The sequence below is a fragment of the Aphis gossypii genome, chromosome 2 (assembly GCF_020184175.1).
Source record: "Aphis gossypii isolate Hap1 chromosome 2, ASM2018417v2, whole genome shotgun sequence".
Taxonomy (NCBI): Eukaryota; Metazoa; Arthropoda; class Insecta; order Hemiptera; family Aphididae; genus Aphis; species Aphis gossypii.
In genome coordinates this window covers 53715512-53731603 of record NC_065531.1, presented here as the reverse complement: position 1 = coordinate 53731603, position 16092 = coordinate 53715512, and the positions used below count along the sequence as shown (strand labels likewise).

The window sequence follows — 16092 nt, the reverse complement described above, 5'->3', positions numbered from 1 at the left end:
AAAAATGTTCTAAGTATATATAATTTTACAACATTTTATGCAACTTATAAAAAATTATACAGCAGCAATTATTTTATTTTTTTATATATATTTATATATATATAAATTTTTGTTTTGGTCGAAAAGGAAAGGGTACGTTTTTGGGGATGCTGTGACATTTTCGTATGTACAATAATTGCGTCGGGCCATTACTCATTTTCCAATTTACGATAATGTTTGATTCCTTCCTTCATTATTATTCTGTACTAGGGTAACTTGTATAGTTATTAGTTATTGGCACCTTATGAAAAATCTCATTTTTATACCAGCTCTACATGCTACCTACATTGTCTATATTTTTAGGTCTAGCTGGTTTCCGACTCGGGTTTGTTAAATATCCTCTTCTAACTAAATATTTGAACAGTATAAAGCTTACATTGTATATAGTAGGTAAGTACACTTGATACTAGTACCTACAATGTCTTACATGTAGGTATTGTATTTATATTTTGTCAGGTTACCTATCAGAGCATGTAGGCATGTAGCGGTTGTATTCCTATAGACATTTAAAAGCATCCACAAACCCTATTTCAAAATTTATCTAATTTATAAGTTCTAAATTCTATCAAAGCATTCACAAGCCCCCTTTTCCATATTTTTCTAATTTAAAAATTCTAATCCATAACAACAACTTGTATCAACGCATAATTTTCTGTTTGTGCTACATTATAAATACGAGTTCTAATTCATAATATTGAGTTGTGATAATCCATAATAATGAGATAAAAAAAACATACAGTTGGCCTTTCAACGCTTCCGTAGGCAATAGCCGTATTAAGGCGTATGCGGCGATTGCAGTGACAGCGGCTTTATATAACCTTTATAGTGTATGTCCAATGTACGTCTGTACTTCTTGTACAGATACTCGTCATACCGACCGAATATTCATCAGCTATATCTGAAGAAACGCCAGTATAGTAATTAATAGTATAAAATATATATAATTAATACGTCATATCAACACTTAAAATGACAGACGTCAGTCAGTAAGGCAGTATAGGTTACGACTCATGAACACTATGTAAAATTTAAATAAAACTATTAATAAAATAGGAATAACAAATTTATCTGCACCGCGGGTATTCGTGGCCACGAGACAGTAGTGTATTTGAAATATTTTTTCAGGGAGAGTAAAATACAAAAATCTCTCACTGTTACAATAGGTACAAGGAAATTTGAATGCAATACTTTATTTATTTATTATATTTTTATTTGGTTAAGTTTTTAGACACTGGTTTAAACTCGTACAGTTATAATTCAAAAAATATTCAACACAATAAGTAGCACCTTAAGTATATATTGCTCAAAATGTTAAATTTTAATGCATATAGTTAGACAGCCATAGTCACAAAATAATTATAATATAAAGTCTATTATGTCTATATTATAATATAATTCTTTTTTTCGTGGCAGCAAACATATCAATTACCTAATCTATTTGAATGTCCCTATACGGATCCTATGCCTATGAATATTTAATAAAGTCAATTCATAATCCAACTATAAGCGATCTTGTCCCATATTTAACCTCAACCAAGTTTTTAACTTAAGCTCAAAAAACAAAGCGCCAAAGCATTACAAAATAATAAAATTATCAGGCATAAGCAAATAAGCTAGTCAGTATTTGGACATAGGTAGTGTAACCTGGCCACTGGCCAGTTATAGCAGACAAGACAAATTTACTATGAATTATTAATTTAAATTTAAAATTATACGTGTTATGTGGTTATACAAGACATAATATGAATTTGTTATATAATATTATAATAGATGATCTTTTAATGTTTTTTCTTTATTAATGACTAATGAGTAATGACTTAAAATTTAAAGTGAAATATTGCTTAAATGCTTAATTTAATATATGCAGTAAGAAATATACCAATGTTGTAAAGTTGTAAAGTTAGAAGGTACCTAAAAGTGATTAAACTTATTGGTATAATACAATAAATGTAAATGGGAAATGCCCCTATTACACCCCCCTTAAATACGCCACTGGTACGAAAAAGACTAGAGAATTATAGATATCAAATACATAAATATTAGTTTAAGCATTTAATTATAGAATATTATATTCTATAATCAATGGTAATAGCCAATAGGCAATATTTTTATTTTTTTATAGTGTTCATGAATCATGAATTATGATTGATATTTTGTAAGGTACTCGTTATCAATCGTTATCAGCTTATCACTAATGATGTTCCGTGTTGATAAGCGACCTCGTGGCTCGTGCCGCTCATGCCGCTCGTGGTTGTATTAAGTGTTTAGTGTTTACCATTTTTAAAATTTTCAAGTGAATTGTGTGAATTTTCTTTTGACTTACATGACAGTTTAAATTTTTTGAGTTGAACGTAATTTTAGCAAGATGAAACCTCATCGACATAAAGAATATAATAGGTTTAAGGTAAGAACATCTAACTGTATTAACGATTTCAATATAATTTTTTATTTACAATAAAATAAATAATAAAACATTACCTAGTACCTACTTTTATTATTAATATTCTTTATAATTCCACCCATATTATACTTAATATTTAATATTTTGTGTTGACTTTTAGTTTCAACCATTCAGTGAGAGAATATCAGAAATTGATGTTGATGTATTCCATCGTGTTGGGCATAGCAATGAAGATTTTGATGACACTCAAAAAACTAAGTTTTCTCAGGCTATTGAACGATGGAATGATTTAAACAGATCTGAGAGTTATAATTTATTGTGTAGTAATTTAAAGCAATCACAATTAGAAAGTTTGCCTCAGCTCTTGGCAAGAAAACATGAAATATCACAAGTGTTATTTAAATACATGGATGATTCTGATCCACTTTCAATTCAAGCTGCACTTGAGTAAGTCTTAATTTATATATTTTTTTATATAATCACTGTATAATCATATTACGGTATTATTATTTTAAAGGTTTGTTGTTGCATTTGCTCAAGACTTACAACAAGAATTTTATGAATATTTCCCTGAGTTTTTAAGACTATGTATAAAACTATTGCGGACAAAAGATGCTGAACAAATAGAGTGGTCATTTACTTGTTTAGCTTACTTATTTAAATTCCTTTGGCGTTTAATTGTGCGTGATATCAAACCCGTATTTGAGTGTATTGTTTTGTTGCTTGGAGATGATCAACCACCCTACGTCAATGATTTTGCAGCAGAAAGTTTTTCATTTGTAGCCAGAAAAGTAAAAGATAAGAAATTTTTTTTGAAAATGGTCCTCAAAAACTTAAAACATAAACGTGACGTAAGAGATATATAATAAAATTATAATATTTTGTATCTGTGTGTTTAAATAATTTGATACATTTCAGAGTATTTATGGTTGTTCAAAACTTCTTTTTGAAGTAATCAAAGGCATGGCTGGTGGCTTACATACTTGTGCAGATTTATTTTTACCGGTTTATTTATATTCTCTTGCTGATACGGACATTTCTTATAAATTACTAAACGATGTATTGAACATGTTATTTGATAATATTCTTGAACATATTGAACCTAAGAAGAGTACACCTATTTGGACAATACTTAAGGTATAAACTATAAAGTATTATACGAGGTATTATATAAATAGATTTTATTTTTTTTATTTAACATTGAATGTTTTTATTTTAGAAAACAACATCTGAGTTTTTGACTAATTATAATATAAACAAAAATGAAAGGACTGTTGACAATTTAAATCAAGCTTTGATTCTTTGTCATCGATTTATAGCTCATAAAAATGGATCATGCATTCAAAATTTGACTGAAGTATTCGAATGGGTATCTGAATATTTGAATTATGCACCTCAGTTAGCTCATGAGCATTTACATACTTTAAGTTCTATTGTAAGCACACTTTGCTTATCAAATATTGGTCTGCCGTCATATCAAGCTAATGCTTTAATTGAAAAAGTAAGTAATGTACAAATATATTTTAAGTTTCAGTAAATCTATATATTTTAATTTCCAGGTTATGTCTTTAAAAAACATCAACATTTTAGTAGCATTTACTGAGCAAATGTACACCTATATAAATTTTGAGCTTTCAATTGTTCAAAAATTTTTAAGTTTTGTTGGTGAACTTATTAATGCAAATCAAGAAATTCCCAAATCTATAGTTATTTGCTTATCTAGATACTTAAATGATAATTCTCCACTTAGATCTTATGGTTATGATAAATGGAGAATTAATTACAAAAATACACTTTATGGAAGGTAAAACATAATTTAATATAATATGTTATCACTTATCTTCTATAATAAAAAAACCTTATATTTTAATTATAATTGTTACTTATTGAGTTGAGCAGTTCTACTAACTTTTAATGTTCAATAAAAATTGTATTTAACAGTTAAGCTTCATAATAATATATTAATTTAATAAATTGTGATGATAAATCATTATTATATTTTCAGACATAAATATGGTGAAATAATTGGAAACTACATTCTCAAATATTTAGATAATATTCAAATTGGCAATTGTGATGCTGAAGATGTTCCATGTTATTTGATTTTACTACAACATTTTTGTCACAATGAAAAAAATTCTACAAAAATTTTAAAAAATTTATTTGAATTAACAACAAAAGAATTGGAAAATGCTGATGTCATAAATCTTTTCTCTTTTCTTAATATTATCGAAACAATTATGAGACTTAAAGAAAATTTTAGTGATTGGTTTGCGTTAAATAAATTAATATCTAAATTAATTTTACTTCTAAATAATAAATTTGGATGTTGTGCTTTAGTATTGGAAATAATCCATGTTTTGATTTTAAATTTACCAATTCAAATTAATGATAATTACATCAAGGAATTAGAAAATAAACTTATTGATTTACTGTCATCACCATATCATCAAGTACGTCTTACAAGTTGTAAAATATTAGTTTTAATAAATTCGCCTACACATACACACCTCACTGAAAGAAATAGCCTATTCAAATTATTAGAATCTGTAGAAATGGTTCCAGTTTCATTAAATGAATACCGCGCACGTCTTTTACGTATTCAACATTTGGATAATAATGATACATTTCTAAATACATACAAAACAGTTGAAGATGCATCAGAAATTGCTGTAAAATTCTTATTAGGCAATCTACACATCAATTTCAGACCAATATGGGATCCAGTTGTTAAGTTAATAGTATCACATGCTAAAGCATCAAAGAAATTTTGGCCTGTATATGAAAAACAACTTGAGTTGAGTGTCAAACATGATAATTATGTTATCAAGCCTGCTGAACCAAAAGAAGAATTTATGAGTAACATTTATTATTTAATATTTTTTTTAGTTCAAATTTTATACTCATCAATTTTTCAGGTGATTTTATTTCTGAACGTTATAAGAAGTTGAATAATACTACAGAGCGTGTAGATATAAATAATTATAGAATTTTACTATGGAACAGTATGGTGGATTTTGGGGATCTAATAGAATCAAAAAATAAAGATATTGTAACACATTTTCTAAATTTTATTAGGTAAATTATTAATATGTCTATTAATTTAATTTTAAATTACCTATTAAATTATTTTTAAAATAATAAGTTATTAATACAATTCATCAATTTAGGTCTGAGTATATGCAGAGTAATTCAGAATTAGCAAATAGTTGGAATATAAAACAAAATTCGGATGAAAATAATCTTGATACTGATATTGAAGATAATTTAAATGAAACAAATTCTGAAGAACCTATTAATTCAAATAAATCCCTCACCAAGTATTACTTATTTTCAGATCATTTATATTGTGTGGAAGTTTTGATGATATTGTATAATTTATTTATCTATTTTTTAGATTATTATTATCTCATTTAAAATTAATGTCAACCATTCGTAATCCGAAAGGCATATATAAAGAGTCTGAAGTATTTGATGTTTATTTAAGTCTTCTTTCAAACAAAAATGCTGAGATACAAAAAGCCGCTTTTGACTGTTTATTAACATATAAACAAAAACATGTTACTCCTTATAAGTAAGACAACTAAAAGTATTTATTGTTGTACTAAATAAAAATTATTATTATTTTTTTTTTTTATTAAATTTATATTTTTTAATTATTATTTTACAGGGAAAACCTTTACAAATTAATCAATGAAAAATCATTTAAAGCTGAATTAGTTATGTTTAGAGTAGACTCAGAAAGTGAAGCAATATTATCAGAGCATCGACCATTATTAATGCCCCTTATAATGAGGTAAATACTAAATAGTTATATGATAATATGTTGTTTTATAAATGAAAATTTTATCAATTAAAAAAAAAAAAAAAAAATACTTTTTTATGTTAGAATATAATTATTTTACAAATATTTATATTTTAGAATGATTTATGGTAAATTGTTGGGTGGAGGTGGGCCTAAGTCTGGTAGTAAGTGTTCAGGACAAAATCGACGAACTGCTATTATGCGTTTTCTTGTGGGTTGTGAAGAGCAAGAACTCATTGTTTTCATGCAAATGGTATTCAGGGTGCTCAATTGCCAAGTCCAATGTAAGATGTACAAATTTTATTTAATTGAACTTTTTTTATAATATTTTTTTTTTTTAGTTTCAGAATGTCCCTTAGAAATGACTCGCCATATTGTGAATACTCTTGATTTGGAACATGTCCTTCCACCTAGACGTTTATTGTCTTCAGTTAACATGTGTGCTGTTATATTAAAACAATGTGGAGCATTATCAGGCACAGATGGTCTTTATTACATGCTGAGAGTTCTGTTGTGTGTTGGTGCTAATGTAAAAGCTATGTTGATGCATCGCTCTTCTGTACATTCTGGTTACTTTAGCACCATATCTAAAGTTCGAGTTACCACAATTGAAACTTTAACAACATTCTTTCAACATTTCGAAAATTTTTCTTGGAATAAAAGTTTTTTGGATTCAGTATTTGAAGTGTTTGTTGAACCATCATTGAGTAAAATGCCAATCGAATGTTTGCAGCATCCTACTCCTTTAATGAAATTGTTAGTGGTTTGGAGCCAAATACCTAGGTAATTATTAATATTGCACTAAAAACCTTGAATCCTAAAATTATTTTTAATTATAAATTTTATGATTTGATTACTTTACAACCATAATTAGTTAAAAACTATTTTAATTATTTTTAGATACTATTGTTTATTGGGATATCCTATTAATAATTTAACACCAATAGAAATTTTAGTAGATATATTAATATCAGACAAGACTCATGGTGGAGTAAAAAAAATTATTCTTGAAGTTATCGATAGACTATTAACTTTTGATGGAACTTATAATGATGCTATGGATGTTGATGTTCCAGCTCTTGATATACCTCTTCCTTCATTGCCCTTAGAGTATGAAGGTAATATCTAAATCTTTAAAAATACATACATTTTATATATTTACATTCAAATTTAAATTTATTTATTAACAGATGTTTTAAACGTTGGTTCTCGTTTATTATATAATTATCTACCAACTATTCTTAAGTATTTATACAACGAATTGTCAAAAAAGAGGGGCGTTGGCCTTGCATCAATCGAAATGTCTATATTGACCAGAGCTTCTGAACTTGTACGAGATCAACAATCAAGTTCAAATTTACTGTCATTATTGTTTCCAGTTTTATTGAAAAAAGCCACCAGTGATGACATGGCTATTGCTCCATTATTTGCCACTGTCAACTGTTTGGTAGCAAATGTTGATGATGTTGGTTCACTGCCTAGACAGTTAGCCACACTATATGGTACTGTTGTTGGACAACATAGTAGAAATATGTTACTTGAATTTACTAAAATCATTGCTACGAAGAGTCCGTAAGTAACTTTATTGTTTTAAGAAAAAAAATAATGTGTTCTTATTTATACACTTCAGTGCCTCATTTGCACAATAGTACCTAAACTCTTTATGTTTAAAATTAATAGAATGTTTTATTTAATAGGAAAAGTAACATACACTGTGATATACTAAATGATTTAAATGCTTGGGATAAGCGGCATTTGGATCAACCAGATTTTGATCGTAGAATGAATGCATTAAAAAAAATTAAAGTTCTGTTGGATAATAATGATATGTCTGTTGAATTTGGTGCATTTGTGATTTATAATTGTTTTTATATTTTCAACAATGTGAGTGATAAATAATAATATACTCAAGAATTAATTATATTTTGCAATTACTTAGATACATTATTAAATTAATATTCTTTGTAGGTAAATGATATCGGCCTCAGAGATACTGCAAGTACATGTTTAAAAAATATTAGTTGTTATCTTTGCTTAAAATATGCAAAACAGTCACCTGAACGGACATTTATTCTGGATTCTGTTTTGTTGCCATCAATACGAAATGGGATTCAAGGATCTAAAGAATTGGTTCAGTATGAATCAATTTCATTATTAGGACATTTGGTTTGTTAATGATATACTCAATAATGTTAATTGTCTATAATTATTAGGTATACATTTATATCTACTATTTTTTTTTTTTTTTTTTATTAGTCAAGAAAATGTGCTCATGTTCATTTTGTATTTAATGATTTACAACCTTTGTCTAATGAAACTGATCTGGAAGGTGACTTCTTTGAGAATATTCAACATTTACAAACTTATCGAAAAGTCAAAGCTTTACATAGGTAAGTAAATTTAATCTATATTTTATAACATTTATAATTTTGTTTTAAATATATTTAACAGTATTTACACAAATAATAATATTTTATTTGGTGATATTTATGATTATTATCATTTAGATTTTGTGAAATCATGAAAAAGAGTTATCATTGTCCAAGACCTAAAACAATTGTACACTACCTTTTGCCATTGGCCAATCAATTTTTATGCTCTCAAAAATACTCTGCTAAAAATAGTCTTGTGGATGCTGCTATTGATGTAAGATTCATATATGCATTAATGCATTATATAACTAACTTAACTAAAAATATATAACTGACTTAACTAAAAATATCTTTACTCTGATTATATTTTTTAATTATCATTTTAATCTTATAGGCTGTTACTACAATGAGTCGCATACTTCCGTGGCAACAATATGAAACTCTACTGAAACTTTATTTAAATAAAATGCGCCAGTCAATTGATTTCCAAAAGCAAACAGTGCGCATTGTTTCAGGAATATTGGATTCATTTCATTTTGATTTATCTCGGACAGCTGAAAGAGAATCTATAGTTGTAGAGAATTTGACTCCAGTAAAAAAAATCAAAAATATTTCTCAGAATGTAACACAAAATAAAGAAATCGAGAACGAAAAGCAAGATAATGTTGAAAGTAAAATGGAAGTAGATGATGAAAATGATGATGATGGTGATGACAATGATGACAATGATGATGATGATAAAAATGAAAATAATGAGACAAATGAATTGATTTTAGAAAAAATTCATGTTTTATGTCCATCAACAGCAATAAAAATTACTAAAGCAATTTCAATAGGATTATTGCCTCAGCTTAACAAAAACCTAGCACAGTATTCAGAGTCTGACCATAGTCATAAAATTAATAGAAAACAAGCTGAATATGACAAAGAAGAAATGGAAATGTTGAAAATTCCAGTTGCACTGGCTGTTGTAAAACTATTAAAAAAGTTACCAAAAATCATGCTGGAAGAAAATCTACAAGGTGTATTCATGAAACTGTGTACATTTTTGAAGTCTCGTTTAGAAAGTGTAAGGCGCGTGACCCGTGAAACATTACAAAACATTATGGTAACACTCGGTACAGGTTATATGAGCATGCTTTTAAATGAAATGACCGCATTATTAACTCAAGGTTTCCAAGTTCATGTTCTCATTTATACAATTCATGCAATTTTTGTATCATTAAGTGAACATTTTGAAAAAGGCCATATGGATAGTTGTCTGCCCTATATTTTAGAGGTAAATAGAAAATTGTATAGTTAGTACATTATATCACTGAAAAATTTATAAAATAAATTATACTTTGAATGTATTATGTATTTATTATGCACTTATTTACTAATATCGATCATAAATTTACAATTGTATATTTTATTACAAATTTTAACTGATGATGCTTAACTATAGGTTGTCAAGGTAGATTTATTTGGTTCAAGTTCTGATGAAAAAGAAGTTACAAAAATCGCAGGAAAAACTGTTGAAGCTAGAGGTAACAAGAGTTATAACACCTTACATATTGCAGCTGAATTTGTGACGGAAAAAAGTTTGATTAATATAATTATGCCGTTTAAAGAAGTGCGTACTTAAAATAATAATTTTAATTTTAAGTTTCAGTTAATAAATTTTTAATTTTTAGGTATTGTTTTCAACTTTATCATTTAAAAATATTAGAAAATGCAATGAAAGTTTACGACACATTGTTACTGGATTAGTTGATAATAAATTTATTAAAACTGAGTGCTTATTAGAGTTTGCTTATGGTACAGTATCTCAAAGTATTCCAGCATTAAATGAAAATTCCAAACAAGAAGTAAAAAAAAAAGAAGTACTCAAGAAACCAGATTCATTTATTATTCCTCAGGGTAATAATTGTATTATTATTATATTAAAAAAAAAAATACATAATTATTTTCTGATTTTAGAACCAAAACGTACTTCTACACCATTTGATGGAACAGTGTGTGCCCGTACTAATGCCCACGAACTCGTTCAATTTGGTTTAAGTTTATTCCAATTTATGTTGAAACGTGAAATGCTAAAGAGTGTTGCTTTTTCATCTTTTGTTGATCCGTTTGTTTCACTTGTAATGGATTCACTTAAATCTCAACACATAAAGGTATGTTGCAATTGCATGAATTGCTAGCGTAGCATTCAATATTTCAACTAAAATTTTTATTTTATTATAAATTTATTTACAAAATTAGCTCATTACATTATCTCTTCAATGTATGACGTGGCTCTTAAAACGAGATTTACCATCTGTGAAGGAAAACATAAAAACAATTTCAGAAAGTCTGTTTGAGATTATACACAAATATGCTACTGGTCAAAATTGCACTGGAGACAATGCTGAACTTGTCATGTCTGCATTTAAGGTAAACAATTGTTTTAATATCTATTATCTCATTATTTTTTTTTTTTTTTGTATGAGCTTGTATGTTTGTTTAATTCTCAGACACTTTCGACATTTATTCGTGAAGTTAAATATCACAGACTTAACGATGATCAATTACGCCAATCTGTTCTCTACGCAGAACAAGAACTATCAACTGTTGAAGATGGAGGTTGCACTGTAACTACTACATTTACACTCATCAAATCATTACTTAGCCGTAAACATAATTGCCCTGAACTCAAAGAACTCATGGCTCATGTTGCAAAAGCTAGTATTACTTGTGAACGTGATGCTGTACGTACTCAAGCACGTCAAACATTTTATCAATACTTGATGGATTATCCTATTGGGAAAGCTTTAAATGGGCATATTCAGTTCTACCTATCACAATTAGAATATGAAGTCCAAAATGGACGTGAATCTGCTTTGGAAATGATAACTTTACTAATTAAAACCTTACCACCTGTAAGTTTAATGCATTTATTATGTAGGTTATGAATACATTTTTATAGTACAAATAAATTGTCAATTTTAGGATGTACTTAGAAATCATAGTTCAGCCATGTTTATATCACTCGGTGCACAAATGGTTAATGATACTGTAGCATCATGTCGTAAAAGTGCAGCAGAAGCAATTACAATTATGTTAGGGAAATTGACCAAAAATATTATATCTACATTGTATGAAATAACACTGACTTGGTTACAGGGAGCTAAAGTAAGGACTAAAAACATAAACTAATTCATACTATAGGTACATTCTATAAAAACTTGGTTTTTTGTTTATAGATTATTCATAGACAATTGGGTGCTCAACTAATAAGTTTATTTGTTAATGCTGAAGGCGAAGAATTCAATAATAGAGTAAAAATAACATTACCACTTTTATGCAAATATTTAAAACGTACAGTTGTTTTGGATGGACCTGGTCGTTTTGTTCGAATTCACACACCTATTGAGAATGACCAAGATTTAGATCACTTGTTATTTCAATGTCTTCAAACTTGTGTAAATATTGCCAACACTTGTCCTAGTATATTTACTAAATCATATTTAAATGAACATATCATGAACATAGCAAGTTAGTCAATATTTATTTATACTTAACATAAAATAATAGTTTTCAATGTTTAATGTACAAATTTACTTTAGCATCATGTCAAGAATTATTACGAGACGACCATGAATGGGTAAGATTAGGGGCTCTTCAATTTTTAAAGAAATATTTATCATCAGTAGATGCTAAGGCAGTTGCATTGTGTGCGTCGAAAAAAATTGATAAAGAAGAAAAGAGATTTTTGTACTCAAATGCACGGCAGAGTGTAAAGAGTTTATGTTTAGATCTTGTTGACCAAATTATTCCAGGACATGAAATATTAGAAGACTTATTAAAAGATGTAAATATTTTAATTTTTAACTTACAAAGAAAAATTATGATTAATAGTTTTATAAATGTTTCGATATTTTAACCATTATGTTTATTTTTCAGACAATGGAAAACCTTTTATTTTTATCAGATATCCTAAAACTTGTACAGTCCAAGAAAGTAAAAGATGATAAAAATGAACTTTCTTTAGGATGGCTATTAAAAAATTTAAATAAACTTGTTTATATAGAAGTCTCAAAATACCCTCAACATAACACTGTGGTAATTATTATTTCCTCTATAAAATGTATAAATGTATTATTATTACCATGTACTTGAATTATCTTTTATTATTAAATTTAATATTTTCATGTTATATGGTTTAGAGAAAAACAGTGTTTAAATATTATGGTGCCTTGTCTGCTCGGTTAGAACGTTCTAAGTTGATGTCAGTATTAAAAATAATTTTAAAACCACTTATTCGTGAGCTTTCAACCACTGATGATGCTAGCATAGATAATAGACGAATTGCTAAATCTGCATCGATTATTGTTAAGAAAAAATGTGGACCTGAAACATATAATGAGAATTGCTCTATTATTCAACGAAATCTTAATGCTAGAAGAGCATTAAGAAAGAAGGCATCTTTACTTCAAGTGAGTTATAATAATAAATCTATCTTAGTTCTTTAAAATATATATAAATAATATACACATTATATTGTCATATATTCATGTATTGCGATCTTGTAAAATATTTAAATAATTAATATATTTAAACATTTTTATATTATTATGAATACTTTTTAAATTAAATTTTTAAAAAGAATTTTAAATACCTATTTGGAGACATGAAAATCAAATACTTTTATGCAAATATCTTTTAAAAATAACTATTTGTCACATTTCAAATTATTTGTTGATTATATTATTTCATTTATAATTTAAGTAAAATTATTAATCATTTATTTAAATATTAATGAAAAATAAATGATATTGTTTAATGTTTAATTAGGTATTAAAAAGTATTAAAATATTACAGCTTTTTAATGATGCTTAAATATTATTAGTAATTACTAATTAAAAAATTAATTTTTTTACCATTAATTATATATAATTAAAAATTATTTTTTACAAAATGAATGCATTGTATGTATAAATTTGTTTATTTATATTTGATGTAAATGTCCGTGTTATGTTTATATATTATTAAATGTATGTATAAAAAATGTTGATGGATTACAATATTATTGATTTGTTTAGGTTGTTACTGATCCTGAATTGGCTTCCAAGAGAAAAATTGCAAAACAAGCAAAAAAGAAAGGAAACAAAAAGAGAAAAATGGAGAAACTCAAACAAAAGACAATTATAACTCGAATAAAAAAAGATTTAGATTTGGACGAGTATTGTTAATTTTAAATGTATTATTTTGTATAATAAAATATGTAATAATTGAATTTGTGATATTTTTAACTTGTAATCTTGAACTTAATTAACAAAATAATAAACACCCTTTATATTTAATAGTTCAAAATGTATAGTTTTAAATGAATAACTCATAGTATGGCAGAATTAACAAGTATGATCTTTAGAAGTAAGAAGCCAGTGAGAGAATGTCAATCACTTAACATGTTAATTGCTGGGGCTGCATAGTATAATGATGGCATTAGGAAAATGGTTTGGTTTAAATAATATTATATTTTAAAATTCATCAAATACTACAACATTACTATTATTATATAATAAGTAAAAAAATAATGAATTGTATCAATTTAGAATGATATTAAAAATAGAATGTGACTTTTTATGAAAAACATTCATGCCAATGGTTGCGTGATAGTTAACATGTTGAAATATTTCATAATTTTTTGTTCTTCTTAATGATCCAAATATTGTCAGCATCTTTATGAATATAAAATTTAAAAATTATTTTTATAATTTTTTCCTAATATTTACAATTTCATATGCTTAACATAAATTAAATTAAATGTGGTTTTTAAGAAGTTAATGTTATTGTTTGTATGATTGTAGATTTGTTTTAAGTGCACCTCCTATCTGTTGTAGTAGGTTAATATTTTTCTTATTCTTATATTTTCAGAGTTGTGTTAAAATTTAATAAAATATCTAAAATATTTAATTTTACTTTTTAAAACTTAATATTGAATTGTTTTTTTTATTTTAAGCCATTTTAGATTATTTTATTAGAAATAATTTAGATAAAAATATGTTAAAAAATTATACCTCCATAAATAATATGTCAAAATGGATATTATACCAAAAAGAAATAGGTAGCGTTAATTTTTTTAATTCGTGAATAAAAATCAGTTTCATAATAATAATATTCAATTGAAGTACTCAAAATCATAATAATATTATCTATTATAGGTACTAGAAATGTACGAAACATTTGCTCTAATAGTCAAAAAAACTTAATAAAATCTAATGAACCGTGATTTATTTTTATCCAATCTACATTAAACAAAAATAAGTAAATATATTATATTTTATACAGTAAATTGGTTTACGTAAATTTCTACAAAGGAAAAGTTTTAAAACTTAAAAACATTTTTGTACTTTGTTTTCTAATATTTAAAACTGTAATGGCGGTCTATCATGACAATAATTATTTGTTTGTTCAAATCTCACAAAAATGTTATACTTAAATGTAATTCGGTTGTATGCATATTGTATATATTATTTTTAAAATGTAAAAAGACTATTATTACTCGACATAGGTAATAATTTATTACAATGTCGTTGAAAACTGCAATCACATGGAAAGAAATCGATGCGGAAAAAACAAGCTGAAACATACAATACAATATGAATATAAAACGATATATATTATTATATCGTAAATGGTGTTAATTTAGGTATGTACCTGGTACCTATGTTTTACATGTATGGCTATGAAGTTGTTTATTTAACAATTTTCTGGAAGCAGGGGATATTTATTTATCTAAAGATTAAAGATACAAAGGTACTGCCTTCAATTATTCCTCCTCCCGTGCTGCTTTAAATTATAATAATATTATAAACACGAAAATACAAAATACATTGCTAAAACAAAACATAATACTAATTAGTTATTAGTGTTATTACTTACCTACTTAACATTTATTACCATTGAGTCGATATAAACGTTTACTGTATATCTAACTATAGTTTTAATTTATACTCAAAGCTACTATTAAAAGATAATATATGATATATTTTAATGTTAGTTATTATTTCACTATCTACCTACTCATTATATTTTATACATAAATAAATACAAAAATATAAAAATATAAATTTTATTTTAAAAAACAATAACAAATATAAATTATAAAATTGCTTTTAAATAACTTTTTTTCTGATTACTTTTTTGTGTAGGTAGCAAAAATATGAATGATGTTTTCCTAATCAATCTTTTCAAATTAATGTTCTCCTGAAATAGTTGAGCATTATGGAATAATAAGCAAAAAATTCTCAAAGTTATCTCAAAATTTAGAAATATATTAGGTACCTATGTAATTGTGTGACAATTGAATGTTTTCTAAATATTATATTAAATAAATAAATAACTTCATCCATGGAGTCTCAACTGCATACCTACCTATTGTACTCACTATTCATTCGAATCCAATCACTTATTTAGAGGCTTTTTAGGTACCTTTACGTTTTAAAAATTGT

At 26.3% G+C, this 16092-nt stretch overlaps 1 protein-coding gene across 1 annotated transcript; it reads left to right on the top strand.

Moving 5' to 3' along the window:
• The first annotated feature begins 2266 nt into the window (after positions 1–2266).
• On the top strand, positions 2267–13874 carry LOC114131106 (small subunit processome component 20 homolog). The gene is made up of 31 exons (XM_027996247.2): positions 2267–2443; positions 2601–2887; positions 2958–3291; positions 3359–3577; positions 3660–3941; positions 4000–4244; positions 4446–5299; positions 5359–5518; positions 5611–5760; positions 5838–6014; positions 6111–6236; positions 6363–6529; positions 6587–7028; positions 7146–7363; positions 7436–7817; positions 7943–8129; positions 8214–8411; positions 8502–8635; positions 8753–8891; positions 9012–9896; positions 10065–10232; positions 10294–10519; positions 10580–10773; positions 10862–11032; positions 11113–11517; positions 11588–11770; positions 11842–12133; positions 12205–12449; positions 12542–12700; positions 12805–13074; positions 13681–13874. Exons 1-31 carry the CDS (start codon positions 2405–2407, stop codon positions 13828–13830), a joined length of 8088 nt encoding a protein of 2695 aa, XP_027852048.2. The 5' UTR covers positions 2267–2404; the 3' UTR covers positions 13831–13874.
• Positions 13875–16092: the final 2218 nt, after the last annotated feature.

Coding starts and splice junctions, on each gene's coding strand:
- LOC114131106 (XM_027996247.2), top strand. CDS start 2,405: ATGAAACCTCATCGACATAAAGAATATAATAGGTTTAAG. Junction 2,444..2,600: donor AAGAATATAATAGGTTTAAG/GTAAGAACATCT, acceptor GTTGACTTTTAG/TTTCAACCATTCAGTGAGAG. Junction 4,245..4,445: donor AAAAATACACTTTATGGAAG/GTAAAACATAAT, acceptor TTATATTTTCAG/ACATAAATATGGTGAAATAA.